Source organism: Panthera uncia, assembly GCF_023721935.1.
Source record: "Panthera uncia isolate 11264 chromosome E2 unlocalized genomic scaffold, Puncia_PCG_1.0 HiC_scaffold_20, whole genome shotgun sequence".
Lineage (NCBI taxonomy): Eukaryota > Metazoa > Chordata > Mammalia > Carnivora > Felidae > Panthera > Panthera uncia.
In genome coordinates this window covers 18937603-18953285 of record NW_026057589.1, presented here as the reverse complement: position 1 = coordinate 18953285, position 15683 = coordinate 18937603, and the positions used below count along the sequence as shown (strand labels likewise).

Here is a 15683-nt window from a genome sequence, read left to right as displayed (position 1 = left end):
TATGCAAAATAGCAGGAACTTTGAGAAAACTCTTGCGAAAGTGACAAGGCCATCGTGATGGACCTGAGGGGGGAAAAAACCCATCAGATACGCCAGGGCCTTTCCGTGATAATCCAATCTTCCTGGGTGGTTTCTATCTTCAGAAACAGATATCCTGGGGTCACAGCCCCCAAAGTGGGTTTATATGCACCTACAAAAAGTACAAAGAAAAAAGAACACCAAAGCTTTTCTTTTTTTCTGATTTGTTTATAGAGTCACTACTCAGAAGAAGAAAGAACTGGAAATTAAAATGTCAAAGGGGAATGATGAAGCAAATTGCATCACACAGCAATATGATGTAGTAACAGCTGGCCATTTACAAGGATGATTACGGGCGTTATACTGAGCTGTGAGACAGGAGGGCTATAAAATGACTTCCAGGGAAAGATGAACCGTAAGTGATAGGTCCACTTGGCTTACGACTACAACACTTAACTACCCTGTTCACAACCAGAATTCAGGGTGACACAAGTAATTCTCACGTGATTTTCCATGATTTTTGTGTGTGTGTGTGTGTGTGTGTATATATATATATATAAAAAAAAGATTCTTAAAATTTAAATCTGGTTCTTGTAATTTTACAAGTAAAGCAGTCAATAAAATCACCTCTTAGAAGACAAGGTTTGAAAATGCACGTTAAAATTTTAAGACGAGTTCAAAGGCAGGATCATGATGCAGCAACTTGTGAAGCAAAAAATTCCTCTAGAATGAAACAAGTCGGAGCCCTCGTCCTGGTCACACCCTGACCTTTCGGAAACGCGCATAAAACAAAGACATTCATGCCGCGACCTGTCAGACAGTTCCAGATTTTCTACCCGGGATGCATTTTCAGAGGCTATTTGAGAGAGGCGCCTTCTGTGCCCGTGAGGACCCCACGCACCGCGGTCACGTCCAGCGCCAGCCCTGTCATTTGGGGGCGCTTCTCACAGCGCTGACTGAGAACTGGCTCCTCTGGGTCTCTTCTGCCGCGGGGTACAAACGGACCTTCCCTTCCGAGTGTCTACCCACCTTCCGTTCTCTTTCGCGACGCGCAGAGTTACAAGGACGCTGTATGCCATTTCAAAGGCACAGGAGATAGAACTGAAAACGTTCAAAGGAAAAGTAAGAATTGATATGCATTTATCATTGTCTCTGTATTCATCCTTTTAAGGCAGTTCAAACCAAAGCATTAAGTGAAGGCTAGGAAATGGTTTTTTTTTTGTTTCTGTTTTTTTGTTTTTTTCTTTTTAAAAAAGGAGATGGCGGCGGTAGGGAAAAACAAAAACAAAAACACAGCCTCCAACACAGTCCCTTTAAGAAAGGCTGGGCTGCACTTCTCTCCAGCAGCTTCGAGCTGCCCTCTCGCTTCTGGCGCCTCTGTAATTTATAATTTACTGTTACAAACTTCTCGAAACAACTTAGAGCTGAAAGTGCCTTCCAAAATGTTGTCAAGGGAATGAATGCTTCTCGATTAATTCTTTGGTCCTGCCGTAACAAAAGCTCTCTCACTGGAGCTGCTCCTCTGGAAGAAAGAATCTGGTCCCTTCTTCTCCCAGGCTTCTTGGCACCAGAAATGGCCTGTTGGGTTGACTGTGCATCTCAAACAGGGCAAATTAAAGACTCTTTTGTAGTAACCTCTGCTGCAGGACAGTTTATTCTGCCCCTCTCCCCCATCTCCAGTACACAGTCAGCTATTCAGTAAAATGTTACAGCTAAAAGTGGAACCCTGTCCAGAAGCAGTGTGTCCGGCGTCCTGACCTCTCATCTTCCACGTCTTCGGCGGTACTCACAGACAGCAGTCAACTCAACTCTCCCGTGGACGAGGTTTCAGTGACGGACTTAGTGCCTCTAGCCCTAGAGATAAAGACGAGGCCTTTGAAAGCACCCAGCCCACCTGTCTGTTCTCTTTCTCCCCACGGAATGAAAGACAGACAACGCTGAAGGCACATGTAACACAGTAAGGGAGCCTGGAGGAGGGAGTGATTATTTGGCAGAGTCGGGAAAACGTTACAACGGAAGGGATACTGGAAACAGGCCCTGAAGGATGGATACAAATGCATCTGCCGGAGAAGAGGAGGTCGAGAAAGGCAGAGACGAGAAACGCGTGCAAGCAGAGACACACATACGCGCAGATCTGTGAGGCACTTGTAGAATTTCCAAGACCCAGGAGAGTGTAATTGAGATGTGTACTCAGCACCGTTATTCCACATTCAACACAAAAACAGATGCCGCGTTCCCCACTTTGCTGAAGCAGCCAGGCTCAAAAAACCTACTATCTCCTCCGCCACCCTCGTCCTTGGTTCCCACATTCCGGGAGCGACAGGCTGCTTTCTTCCCGAATTCTGGACACCGGCCACTGCCCGGTGCCCGGGACGCTGCCGTGGTGGGCTACCCACATCAGCCGGCAACACCAGTCCCTTCCCGGTCCCGTGGACACACAACAACCAAGGCACCTTCTTAAAGGGGAGCACATCCAGAGCACAGCTACTCGTACGACGAAAATAGCTTCCGTCCTGTAACTAAGGACACGACGGTGTACAACTGATGTAAACTTTGACAACAGGTTCTGCACTTTACGGAATCTTTTCAAACTACCCCTCATTGAATGCTGGCAGTAAGTGATAAGCAGGGTTTACTGGTATCTCCTTGCCCTTTCCATTTTCTCACCGACAAGTCCTACTGCTACCACCTCTAACCCAGACACGTCATCCCGACTCACCGACGAACCCCAGCCCAGGGCCTCCTTATTTCCCGTCCCCACAACTGCAGCACCCTCCTAAATAAGACTTCATCTCTCCTTCTTAAAGCCCCTCAACGTCTGCCCACAACCCTTAAAATAAAACCTCAACTCTCACGTGGACTACACTGCGTGGGATGATTATACGGGGTCCCTCTCCTGCACCCGACCCCCTCCCCAGTCAGCTCTTCAGGACATACTCGGTAACTCCGGGAAACGCTACAGGGGAAGTTTAATCGTACTGGAGCGCAGGGCGAGCGCCAACCCAGAACGACAGGGCCCTGCCCGCTCCCTGAATCTTGTTTCGAGCCATTCTACCCGCCACTCACCATCTTGGCACGATGGTGTCCTTTTGCTCCCCAGTCTCGGGTGCCAGCCTGTTCTTGTCCCTGGACCACAGCACTGCCGTTTTCTGTGCCCCCGGCATTATCCCTGCCCTACTCCCCAGCCCAACCGTGCTCCCATCAGATCCTCCCCCTCCTCCTGCACCTTCAGACCCGCAGAGCAGGGGTCCCTCCATCCACATGGTAGCAGCGACCACATCCAGACTTCTTGTCTGCCTCCTCTGACGGGCTCCATGGGCCCTGGAGCCCTATGTGCCCAGGACACAGCTGTGCTGCACAAAAATGCTCAGGAGGTTTAGTGAATGAACAAGCATATTAGGGAAACTTGACCAAGAATCCAAGTTCTCTACTTAAAGATAGTTGTTAGGGTGCCTGGGTGGTTCAGCAGGTTGAGCATCTGACTTCAGCTCAGGTCATGATCTCACAGTTCGTGGGTTCGAGCCCCGCGTCGGGCTCTGTGCTGACAGCCCAGAGCCTGGAGCTTGCTTCACATCTGTGTCTCCCTCTCTCTCCAACCCTCCCTGACTCAGTCTCTGTCTCTCAAAAATAAACATTAAAGAAAAAAAAGATAAGTGTTTCTGTAAATGCGATTAATTGGGGTCACTTAATTGCAGTAGTGAACGAGCAGATGGGCCATTTTAAATATACTTTTGGAAGGGCGCCTGGGGTGGCTCAGTCAGTGAAGCGTCCAACTTCAGCTCAGGTCAAGATCTCACAGTTCGTGGGTTCGAGCCCTGCGTCGGGCTCTGTGCTGACAGCTCAGAGCCCGGAGCCTGCTTCAGATTCAGTGTCTCCCTCTCTCTCTGCCCCTCCCCTGCTCACGCTCTGTCTCTCTCTCAAATAAACACACACAAAAATGAAACCAGAAGTTCTTTGAAATAATAAATGAATCTACTTTTGGAGCAGACTTTCAGAATGATCTACTCTAAAAATAAAGACAGTCTATTCTGTCCCCATTCCTGAAATTTCTCCTACTGCACAACATTCGGATACGCAGCACTGAAAATTGAAGTGAACGTCGAAAGTAAGTTGAAAAGTCTTTGGCTCTGTGTTCATTTCCTTTACTAGCCCCAGAGAGGTAGCAAAAATCAGTTGAGTGACTTAGGTGTCCACGTAAGGTGTCTCAGTTTTTTTTTTTTTTTTTAATTTTTTTTTTTTAACGTTTTATTTATTTTTGAGACAGGGAGAGACAGAGCATGAACGGGGGAGGGGCAGAGAGAGAGGGAGACACAGAATCCGAAACAGGCTCCAGGCTCTGAACTGTCAGCACAGAGCCCGACGCGGGGCTCGAACTCACGGACCGTGAGATCATGACCTGAGCCAAAGTCGGCCGCTTAACCGACTGAGCCACCCAGGCGCCCCAAGGTGTCTCAGTTTTGACGCTGTTGATGGGGGATGCACTCAAATAGCAGCCAGCACGCAAGAAAGAAAACAAAGCCCCGGGAGGTGCAGGACTCTGTCCACTAGTGAAACGTGAGCTCCCTTGTCTATCGCCTGGCCCCAGAGTCCCCCCAGCACCTAGCTGTCACTGAGTCTCTTCTTGTGTGTTTGGGAACAAATGGCTAAACCCATAATCAAGTCTCTAAACAGTTAACACTACTGATATAAGGTCCCTTTACTGCCAACTCTTGCTGGGATGAGTTAATAAACAGTACATTTCAATACTTTGAGACAAATGCTGACTTTTTGAAAATGGAATTTCTTTTCTTTCTTAGTTGAGTATAGTGGTCATTCAATGTGACATCAGTTTCAGGTGTCCAACACAGTGATTGAACAGATTTGTACACAACGCTATGCTCACCACAGGCGTGGCTCCCTTCTGTCCCTATACGTCGCGGTTACAGTATCACTGCCTATATTCCTATTGCTGTGCCTTTCATACCCGTGACTTCCTCGTTCCATAACTAGAGACCTGTATCCTCTTAACTCATTTTGCCCAACCTCCTATCCCCCTGCCCTTCCGGGAACCATCAGTATTTTTCTCTGTATTTATACGTATGCTATTTTGCTTTTTGGATTTTATTTTTTCTTTTGTTTTCAGATTTCACTTAGGAATGAAACCACATGGTATTTGCCTTTCTCAGTCTGACTTATTTCACTGGGCACAATACCTTCTAGGTCCATCCATGTTGTCTCAAACGGCAGGATCTCATCCTTTTTTATGGCTGCATAATGCTCTATTGTGTATGCACACCACATCTTCCTTATCTAGTCATCTGCTGATGGACACTTAGGTTGCCTCCATACCTTGGCTATTGTAAACAATGCTGCCATAGATGTAGGGGTGCATGTATCTTTCAAATCCGTGTTTTCGTTTTCTTTGGTTAAACATTCGATAGTGTAATTATCGGCTCACATGGTCTTTGTATTTTTAATTTTTTTGAGGAAGCTCCATACCGTCTTCCACAGTGACCTACCAATTTACATTCCCAGCAACAGCGTACAAGGGCTCCTTCTCCACATCCTTGCCAACACTTGTTTTTTCTTGTCTCTTTGGTTTGACCCCTTCTAACAGGTATGAGGTGATAGCTCATTGTGGTTTTGATTTGCATTTCCCTTATTAGTGATGTTGAGCATCTTTTCATGTGTCTGTTGGCCATATATATGTCTTCTTTGGAAAAAAGGGCAGTGTTAAATATATTTAGCGTTTTATTTATTTATTTATTTTGAGAGGGAGCGTGCGCGAGACAGAAAACGAATCCCAAGCAGACTCTGCGATGTCAGCACAAAGCCCAATGTGGGGTTTGATCCCACGAACCATGAGATCATGACCTGAGCCAAAATCAAGAGTCGGACACTCAACTGACGAAGCCACCCAGGTGCTCCAGGACAGAGTTAATTCTTGAACTGTAGTTTACTACGGGTCAGCACAATCGTAGAAGCGTATGGGTTAAGGCAGTGATGACATTTCTAAATAATGTAACAACAGCTGTGACAGTGGTGCAAATTTTCATAATTCACGTTCCTACCAACAGCAGAGACGACGGAAGAGAAAGGAAACAAAAAGCATCTACTTTGTTCCTGCCCCCTCCATCCCCCCACCTCCAACTGCAGGAGGTGATAAAAACTAGAATTTTATTCCCTCCCTGCCAACCACAGGTATTTCCATTTTCACGCAGGTAACAAAGTTGGTCGCTCTGTTCACACAAGGCAGTGCTACCAGTACTTAAAAGGGGCCAGGCAGGTAAACAAACAAGCAAACAAACAAACAAACAAACAGCCAATTAACCAACCAACCACACCCGAAGGGTCCCATATCTGAGTGGGTAGGGTCTAAAGTACACACACTGACTGTGGTGTAGGAAGAAAACCAGGCGTTGGCGGGAAACTCTTCCTTTCACTAAGGAAATGGAAGACTAGACAGAGGCGGAGCCTACTGGCCTCTGATTCCATCCCAGAGTAGAACTGGGCTATGGCAGGGGCGCCTGGGTGTCTCAGTCGGTTGAGCGTCCGACTTCGGCTCAGGTCATGATCTCACGGCTCGTGAGTTCGAGCCCCGCGTCGGGCTCTGTGCCGGCAGCTCAGAGCTGGAGCCTGCTTGGGATTCTGTGTCTCCCTCTCTCTCTGCTCCTCCCCTGCTCACGTTCTGTCTCTTTCCCTCTTTCTCTCAAAAATAAATAAACATTTAAAAAAAAAAAAAAAGGAGAAGAAGCGGGCGATGGCAAGGAGAGAAGGGAAACCCAGGATCTAAGGACTCTCTCGGCTCTGCACAGGGCCACTTGCCTCAAACTTCTGGCTACGCCCAGTGAATGTGCTCCACCGTGTCAGAAGAGGCTCACACTCACCTCACCTTCCTAAAAGGGAGGTTTCCTCCAAGTCAAGGACTGACAGGTACAAGTTAAGTGACAAAAGTCTGAAGATATTTTGAGCTTAGTATTACTAAACAATTTACAATTATTCAGAGGTCCAGGCAATTGGTTACCGGTATGTTAATGTGCCTACAAAACCATGTCCCGTGATATTTCTACGGGCTAATATAAAAATCACAAGCATAGGGGCGCCTGGGGGCTCAGTCGGTTAAGCGGCCGTCTTCGGCTCAGGTCGTCATCTCACGGTCCGGGAGTTCGAGCCCCACGTCAGGTTCTATGCTGATAGCTCGGAGCCTGGAGCCTGCTTCTGTTTCTGTGTCTCCCTCTCTTTCTGCCCCTCCCCCGTCCGCGCTCTGTCTCTCTCTGCCTTTCAAAAACGAATGTTAAAAAAATTAAAAAAAAAATCACAAGCATAAAATGGTCTTTCAAATTGTTCCTAAAATACAGAAATACTCAATAGTTGAAAGAATCACAAAATACCTGTGAGCAAAATATATATTTAAGGTTCTATATCCATTAGCGCATTAACTCTACAAAGGAAAACGAAGGGCATTTTTTTTTTTTTTCCCACATCCCATTACTCAACAGTCTATTTTTTAAAACCGGCCCTTCCTTCTTCCATTTCTGATATACGCTACCTCTCAAAGCTTTATTGCTTGAAGGCTGTTTCATCCAACAACATTACACGCAGACCTTATTTTCCCTAAGTGTTCTACTTTTCTAGTATCTCTGACTGAGGGAAAAATATTATAATTTATTCTCACAGAGAAATGAAATCAGCAAACATGAGACCATCATTTTATAGCTAAGTCACTCTTTGGCAATAAACACCAAGAGAGGAGACTTCACTCTCTGCTCTTTTGAGCACGGGGGTCAAGAGCTCTGGCTGAGCATTGGAGGGCATTTAGATGGACACATGACCTTGACCCTCCAAAGAGCTACAGATGCCACGTTCACCTGAGCCTTTGATGTCCTTCCTTCTTTGGACTCGCTGCGTCTTAGGCAACAGAGAACTCACAGGAGGATCTCGAACTGTAACCACAGTCTGCCACTTGTCACACCCCACACCTCCACATCTCCACCCTTAACCTAGAATTCCCACTTACAAATTATTCATTTATATTACAGCTTCAGTACACAAAATGATAGACCTGTCTCCTGCCGAAGGCTCATGCGGCTCCCTCAGGGACTAACCTACAGTACGCATAAGCCAAATGACTCCTTATTTGTCCTAATTATGTTTTCTTGATGGATTATAAATAGATTTTAAGCCTCACTTTGATATCATAAGACAAACTGATGAACAGTTTAAACAATGGATAGAGTGGCTTTGTAATCCGGACGCTTAGGCTGTATTATCGAAATCTACATCCTAAGAAACAGAGTTTATGGAAAAGCACTTTGCTTGACTCTCTAAGTATATAACAGAAAGTACGGTAAGAACACTGAAGAAGACTAATACAAACTCTAAGAGGTAGAAGTCAAAGGGCAAAGGTAAAAGAATGAGAACTTATCCATCAGTGTTCATTAGAGCTACGTTTTATTTCTATCACATGTACTGTTACTCAAGATAACAATCCTCAGGAAAGTTCCACAATAAGCCTAAACATTCAACACTTCACTTTATGTCAGACTCACTAGTCTAACAAGAATTGTATTGATTTGCTTCTTCATTCGAAACCTTCCAAAACCCTCTCCAGAATAAGAGCATTCGTGGCTACTAACAGTGGCGACCGCCATCTTGTATAAATAAATAAATACCTTTAAGCTGAAATAAGTAATCTGTGTTGAACTTAGAGCTCCAATTTCAAGGGCTTAGTCTCCTTAGAAGCCAGAGAAAAGGCTCCTTTGGTCTTCTGAAACAGAACATACTTTAATATCAGATCTGAAAAACCCACATAAGAAAAGGATTTAATCAAACACAGTTGCAAATACTAAAAAGGAGGAGGAGGAAGAGGAAGAAGAAGGAGGGGAAGAGGGAGGAAGAGGAGGAGAAGAAATCATTTTGCAGCACGTGACTGTAAGCCCTCTGGGGCAGATTTCATCTTCTTTGGGATGCGGCTGTTTGGGACACGTATAGCAGGTGGATGAAAACAAACAAGGTGTAGATCCATTAAAGATATTCAGGCCCAGCTCAGCTCCCATCGCCATGAAGGTGCAGCAAGGGGCAGGTGTCGTCATTGAGCTGAAGACTGCTCCAGAACCGGGAGCTTCTAGCTGAACCCTTAGGCACTAAGAAACTTAACAGACGACAGTCACCGAGGAGCAGCTGCAGGCAGGTGATTACAAACTCAAAGCACAAGTGAAAGAAAAGGGAAAAGGGACGTGGGCACGAACAGCATGCTCTGCACACAGTGGACAAAACGAACGGACGTTAGTGCCTCTCAAGTACAGGGTGGGCACCAGATGCCCAAAGACAGGATGGTGACAATCTCCATGCTGCCATGAAACTTGCACTTCCTACAGAGATCGTACTGGTCTCCTTAAGTAGTTCATCAGCATCATCTATGAGTCAAAGTTTGGATTTAAATAGCGAAACAGGCTCATCGATAATCAGGCCTTGGAACACGTCCAAAGGGAACAGCAGAAAATAAATGCTTGTTACAAAACAGCTCTACGGGGCTGGGTTTACACAGCAGAACACCCAACCAAATCCTGTATGACTGGGCAAAAGAAATGCTTTAATGTCAACACGCACAAAAAAAACTTTAAATGATACAATAAAGCTCTAAGAACAGAAGCAGACCCCCTCCCCACAACATATACACACAAAGCCAAAAACAAAAAAACAACAAACCAAAAAAAAACACTGTCCAAGATGACCTAGAATGGGGGCGCCTGGAGGGCTCGGCCGGTAAGAGTCTGACTCTCGATTTCGGCTCAGGTCACACCCATCATCTCAAGGTTCACGAGTTTGAGCCCTGCAAAGGGCTCTGTGCTGACAGTGCAGAGCCTGCTTGAGATTCTCTCCTCTCCCCCTCTCTCTCTGCCCCTGCCCAGCTCACAGGCTCTCTCCTTTCTCTCTCTCAAAATAAACAAATAAACTTGGGGAAAAAAAAAAAAAAAGAAGATCTAGACTGGATTCTGGGCCCAGTGTCTCCACTCCACCCTCCAAAGACCAGCTTTCCCTGAAAACACAAGGGAGAAATACTGCTGTTCTCACTGTTGGCTGACTCATCGAGGGATCCACAAATCTTGAGACTCTTTCTTTCCTTTACTCTCCAGGATGAAAAGCTCAACAAAGTAAGGTTCCAACAGATCCCCAGGAAAAAAACCAAACCAAAACATAATGAATTCTCAAAAGTGAATAGAGGCTTTTCTGCACCCACGCTCCCGGTGGTTCCTGGTGCTGGCAGCAGGCGCCCTGGACGTGCAGAACAAGGTGGGCGAGTTCGTGCACCTGTCCGTGCTGTGGAAGTGCTCTGCCAGCAACTGCATCATCGGGGCCAGGGACCACGCGTCCATCCAGGTGAATGTGGCCCAGGTGGACAAGGTGACAGGCAAGCTCAACGGCCAGTTTAAAACCTACGCTATCTGTGGGGCCATTCACGGGATGGGGGAGTCAGATGACTCCATCCTCTGACTGGCCAAAGCCAATGGCATCGTTTCAAAGAACTTCTGACTCCAAAGGATCACGGATGTGGAATATTTTTCATTAATAAATAGCACCTCCCCTGCCAAAAAAGTGAACAGAGGACAGGAACCTGCATGTGTCCCTGCAGAACCACCCAGCAGTTCATCTTCAAATCCTTTTCACGTACATCACTCCCAAAGCACCACAGCTCACAAGGGAAAAAGAGTCTGAACTTCGTATCAGATCGATGGGATTGTGCCAGAACCAGAAGAGCCTCAGACATGAAGCAAAGCAAACTTTGCAATATTCAAGAGAAAGGGAAATTTCCTATAAGCCTCAGGGAACCTTTCCCAGAAGGTCTCAGGGTTGCTGAGAAAGGAAAGATTCTGTGGGTCATTATACCAACGAATTCAATGTTGCCGTCCTTAAAGGTCGTCAGCTACATTTAGGTTTAGTTTTCCAACAAACCAAAGGGAAGATGTCATTCAGGGATCAGAATGAGGAAGAGCTGGGAAGAGGGCATTCTGGGAAAGCAGCATCCCACTTACTGAGCGTAACGATGGACCATGGAAAGTCCTGTCTGCCTTCCAGTAGCATCTGTATCCTAACACCGCATGATACATACATGCCCTACCCAACTTTTTTTCAGGTTAGCATTAGGGTTCTATTGCTAAAGCTGAGTTTTATGTTTTTTTCCCTCTTATACTGAAAGTCCTTCTAGTGTATGATAGCTAAGACTATCAGAGGAAAAATAAATGCTAAGCCAAAGAAGGAGCACAGGAAAAGATTAAACCAGTTAGTTAGGTTAAAAGACTTTTCTATATTAAGTAGAAAGTATGCCAAATGAGCTGCTTTCATTCCTACTCTGACAAAATTGAACTGGTTCCCTCTGTTGGGAGTGCAGAAAATATATAACATTGTTTCCAAATCATACAACTTTATACTGCTTAAGACAGTTACTTAAACTAGGCTACCTAAGGACATTATATAAACAAAACTCACATTTTTATAGTTTCTCAGACTACTAAACTTTTCAACACCCAATCCACATGTTAATGACATCACAGGCCTAAATGCTTAAGCTTCAACAAAAGGGAAAGGCAGAAACATCAAGTACCAGAACATGCAAACTTATTTTGTTTCAACGTGATTCTTTCAAGTTCCTTCCAAACATGGGGTGCCTGGCTGCCTCAGTTGGCTAAGCCACTGACTTTGGCTTAGGTCATGATCTTGCAGTTCATGAGTTCAAGTCCAGCTCTGGGCTGACAGCTCAGGGCCTGGAGCCTGCTTCAGATTCATATTCTCTCTCTCTCTCTCTCTCTCTCTCTCTCAAAAATAAATACACATTAAAAAAACACTTAAAGTTCCTTCCAAACAAAACAGATATATGATAGCGGCATCAGGGTGGCTCAGCTGGTTAAGCAGAGGACTCTTGATTTCAGCTCAGGTCATGATCTCACAGTTCATGAGGTCTAGCCCCACGCAGGGCTCTGTGTTGTCAGCATGGAGCCTACTCGGGATTCTATCTCTGCCCCTCACCTACTCATTCTCTCTCACTCTCCCTCAAAATAAATACACTTAAAAAAAAAAACAAACAGATATGTTATGAAAGCTGGATATCACTGATGTCAAAAATTATTAGTTCATTTGTAAGTAGTAATACAGATAAATCAAATTACTTGTAAGTAGTTTTGAGATTGATCATTTTTTAAATGTTTTTTATTTATTTTTGAGAGAGAGAGAGTGCACAAGCAGGGAAGGGGCAGAGAGAGAAGGTGACAGAGGATCCGAAGCAGGCTCCACGCTGGCAGCAACGAGCCCGATGTGGGGCTTGAACTCACGAACCCTGAAATCATGACCTGAGCCAAAGTCGGAAGCTCAACCCACTGAGCCACCCAGGCGCCCTGAGACTGATCATCTTAAAATACTCCCAAGAACACCACTTCAACAGCCAAATAAACTTAAAAGAGTCACTGACAAAAACATACACTGACTGATTCGGGGTCATCTACAAAATGTCAAAAATATCTGTCCTATCCGTTGAACAAGATGGTTAAAAATGAAAATCAGAAGGAGATAGTGTGTAAAAGTACATTTAAATGATAACATATTGTGAGTTGATAAGCAGTACAGGTTGCATAAAGAAGAGTTAAATACGAGTAATGTTGTAACTTGGTATCATAAATGGGTGGGAGACAAGGTGTCATTAACCAGGAGTCTAATCTGACTTCACCCACTAAGAACGAGCAACTTCATCATAATACAAATCACTAAGGCCCACTGAACCCCATTTCCTTATTTGGAAAGTAGCAGAATTAGGGCAGCGAAGATCTGAAGTCCCTTTCACTTGGCCACTTTGATTAGCAATATTTAACAAAGAAATCACTGCTTTTATTAATGAGCACCATTTCACATTACTAAATATTCTCATTATTTGCCACCACGTGACAAGTCAATCCCCCACGTCTTCTAATGCAGCAGACACAGCAGCGATCTACCTTTGCAGATCCGCGTGCAGACCTGGAAAGTTCAAACACTATTACATACTCCTGCACAGGTCAAAGATTAAAGGAGACCAAGACACATTTTATCCCTCATTTATCAGACTAGTGAGCTGAAGCCGAGATTAAGTCATCTGCCAACAGCTCCCAGCTATGAGAGTAGCCGGATTGGGAAAGCAGGGACAGGGCTCTTCCCAGTTACGGATAAGTGGGCATCTGAAATGAAATATAACCGAGCCAGTCGTGTAATGGCCCACCTGCTGGGGAAGACAGGCAGGTAATCACTCATTCAACATATGTGCTAAACCATGAGGCACGGTTCTCTCTGGCTGCCAGGGACACAGAAACGGACAAAGGAAAACTCCCTGGCCTCATGGAGCTTACGGCGTGGTTGGGGAAGGCGGGCAAAGTGAGTATATTAACAGTGGTAAGTGGTGTGGAGAAAGCTCAGGCACTGAAAGGGATACACAGCATGTGTCTGGCAATTTGCAATTTTCTTAAAAGCCTGCTGGACGCCTCTTAGAGAACGACAACAATAATGCATCTAAAGTAACCGTCCTTAGCATTTCCCCACACAGGGAATCCTTGGGGTGCAGGGAACACTCTGACCTCCTGATTCCAGCTTGATACGGATTGCTCAAACCTCTCAGCTGCCAGCTAGGCGCTGTCCATCCCACTGACAATCCAAATTCCATACTAACAAAGACTCCCCCCACCCCCATCCCACCTTTGCATCCACAAAGAGTGCAGGGAGATTTACAAAACACGGCCAGAAGTTAGGGGAGCGCTTGGAGGTATCTCCTAATGCAAAGGGTAAAATGGAGTTTGGGGGCTGAGTTCTGCTGGGACAAAGCAGTAAGAATACCTTACACTTCATTTTGCTTTTTCTGACCTGTCAATTCTAGTGACATTCTCTACTATGAGTCTATATTTAACCAGCTTACTGGACAGTTTCTTCAGCTTTTAGCGTTTCCCCCCCCCCTCCCTTTTATTAAACGAGCAACCCAGTTTGCAAGAAAGTTGCTCTACGAAACGACAGTCCCCTGCAAGATCCGGTATACCTGGTTAAGCACTATCTTAATCAACCTTTAATTAATTAACCTGGTTAGTTGAGCTGGCATATCAGGTTAAGCTTTGTTTCAATGAAGTTTTAGAATGTCCTCTGAGTCTCTCAAAATCTCACGATCCTCCGTTGTGACCGCATCCTGAGAATTACAGGAAGAGCTCTAAAATTAGCTGCAGCTTATTTTAACGTGTGTCCATAACGCACAGCCCTCCTTTTACATGCAGCGCCCACTGGGAGTGTAAGAAGGCACGTCTGACAAGAACTTCGGCCTTGGGGGGTCGATCGCTGATCCTAGGGACACGATCCCGCGGGGCTTCCCCTCCGCCCACAGCCGGCGAGGAAGTGTTTGTTTGGCTTCTCCTCGGGAGAGACGCGCCCGGCTCGCTTCGCCGCGCCGGCCCGGCCCACTGCGCGATCCGGAGGCGAGCGGCGGGCAAACTTCAGCCGGGCTCCGCCGGCCGGGCCCCGGCGAGGCCCCGCCCTGCTCGCGGGTGCGGGTGCGGGTCCCGGGCCGGCCCAGGACGGCGTCCGGGGGCGTCGGCGGCCCGGAGGCCCGGGCGAGCGCCGGGCAACGGAGCAGGGAGGGCGGGAGGGCAGCGGCCCGGCTCCGCGGGGGTCGCCAGGGAGCACTGCCCCGGCTCGAGGGCGGCCGAAGCTAAGGGACCGTCCCGGGGGCCCGGCAGGGTGTCCGCCGGCAGGGACAGCGCGCCGGGCGGTGGCCGGCCTGGGGGTGGGGGGGACCTGGGCGGCTGGCGGGTGGTGGCGACCAGGGGCTCCGGGGACACGCCCGGCCCGGCCCGCCCCCGGGCTCCGGGCAGCGCGGCCCCGCCCGGCCCGCCGCGGCCCGGTCCTCACCTGATGTACGGGCTGGCCGCCGCCAGGATGTTCTTCTGCACCGGGATCTCCTCCCCGTCGAGGACCAGGTGCGCGTCGCAGAAGCGGGACTCCTCGCGGAAAGAGCTGAGCGCTCGCAGCAGACGCGCGGCATGCTGAGGATCGGACACGGCGCTGCCCTCTGCCATCGCGGCGCCCGCTCGTCAGCCGTCCGGTCCAGCTGCCCCAGCCGCCCCGCGGGCCCCCTCGAGCTGCCCGCGTCCGGCGCGCGCCCTGTCTGCACAGTCCGCGCGCGCGCGCGCCCGTCCGGCCCGGCTCTCAGCTCTCGGAGAAGAAGCGGGAGCCCCCGGAACGCGCCTGCGCCATCCGCGGCGCTAGGGGCTGGCGCCTTTAAGGAGCCGCGGCGTTGCGTCATTTCTCCGCGACGCCCCCGCTCCCTCGGTCCCTCCCTCTCGCCAGTAGTCGCCGGAGGCAGCCAATCAGAAGCCTCGTTCCTCCGCTGGCCCAGCTGGTAGCGGTCCCCGCGCAGCAAGGGGCTGTCGTTCGCCGGGAGCTGTAGCTGCTGCGGTGGAGGGTGTGCGGGCAGGCTGGCACTCTGTGGTTAAGCCCCGGGCCTCTAGCGCCGCGAGTCTGAATCCGAGCCTCGGCTTTCCACTCAGTAGCTGTGTGGCCATGGGTAAGGCGTCCATCCTCACTTTCTCCATCTGCAAAAGGCAGGTGATGGCTTCTCAGTGGGGTCGTGGACTCTTGTGAGCTCTCGCGTGGAAAAAAGGGCGCAGTAGGTGTAGCTTTTGTTATTC

At 47.9% G+C, this 15683-nt stretch overlaps 1 protein-coding gene and 1 pseudogene across 1 annotated transcript in view; one reads left to right on the top strand and one right to left on the bottom strand.

Moving 5' to 3' along the window:
* GAN (gigaxonin) overlaps nucleotides 1–15424 on the bottom strand; it is a 59809-nt gene extending 44385 nt beyond the window's left edge. The window contains exon 1 of the mRNA XM_049622965.1: nucleotides 14905–15424. Coding sequence (XP_049478922.1) covers nucleotides 14905–15071 — 167 coding nt within the window. The 5' untranslated portion in view covers nucleotides 15072–15424. The remainder of the gene's footprint in view (nucleotides 1–14904) is intronic.
* On the top strand, nucleotides 9058–10530 carry LOC125916645 (40S ribosomal protein S21-like; annotated as a pseudogene).
* Nucleotides 15425–15683: the final 259 nt, after the last annotated feature.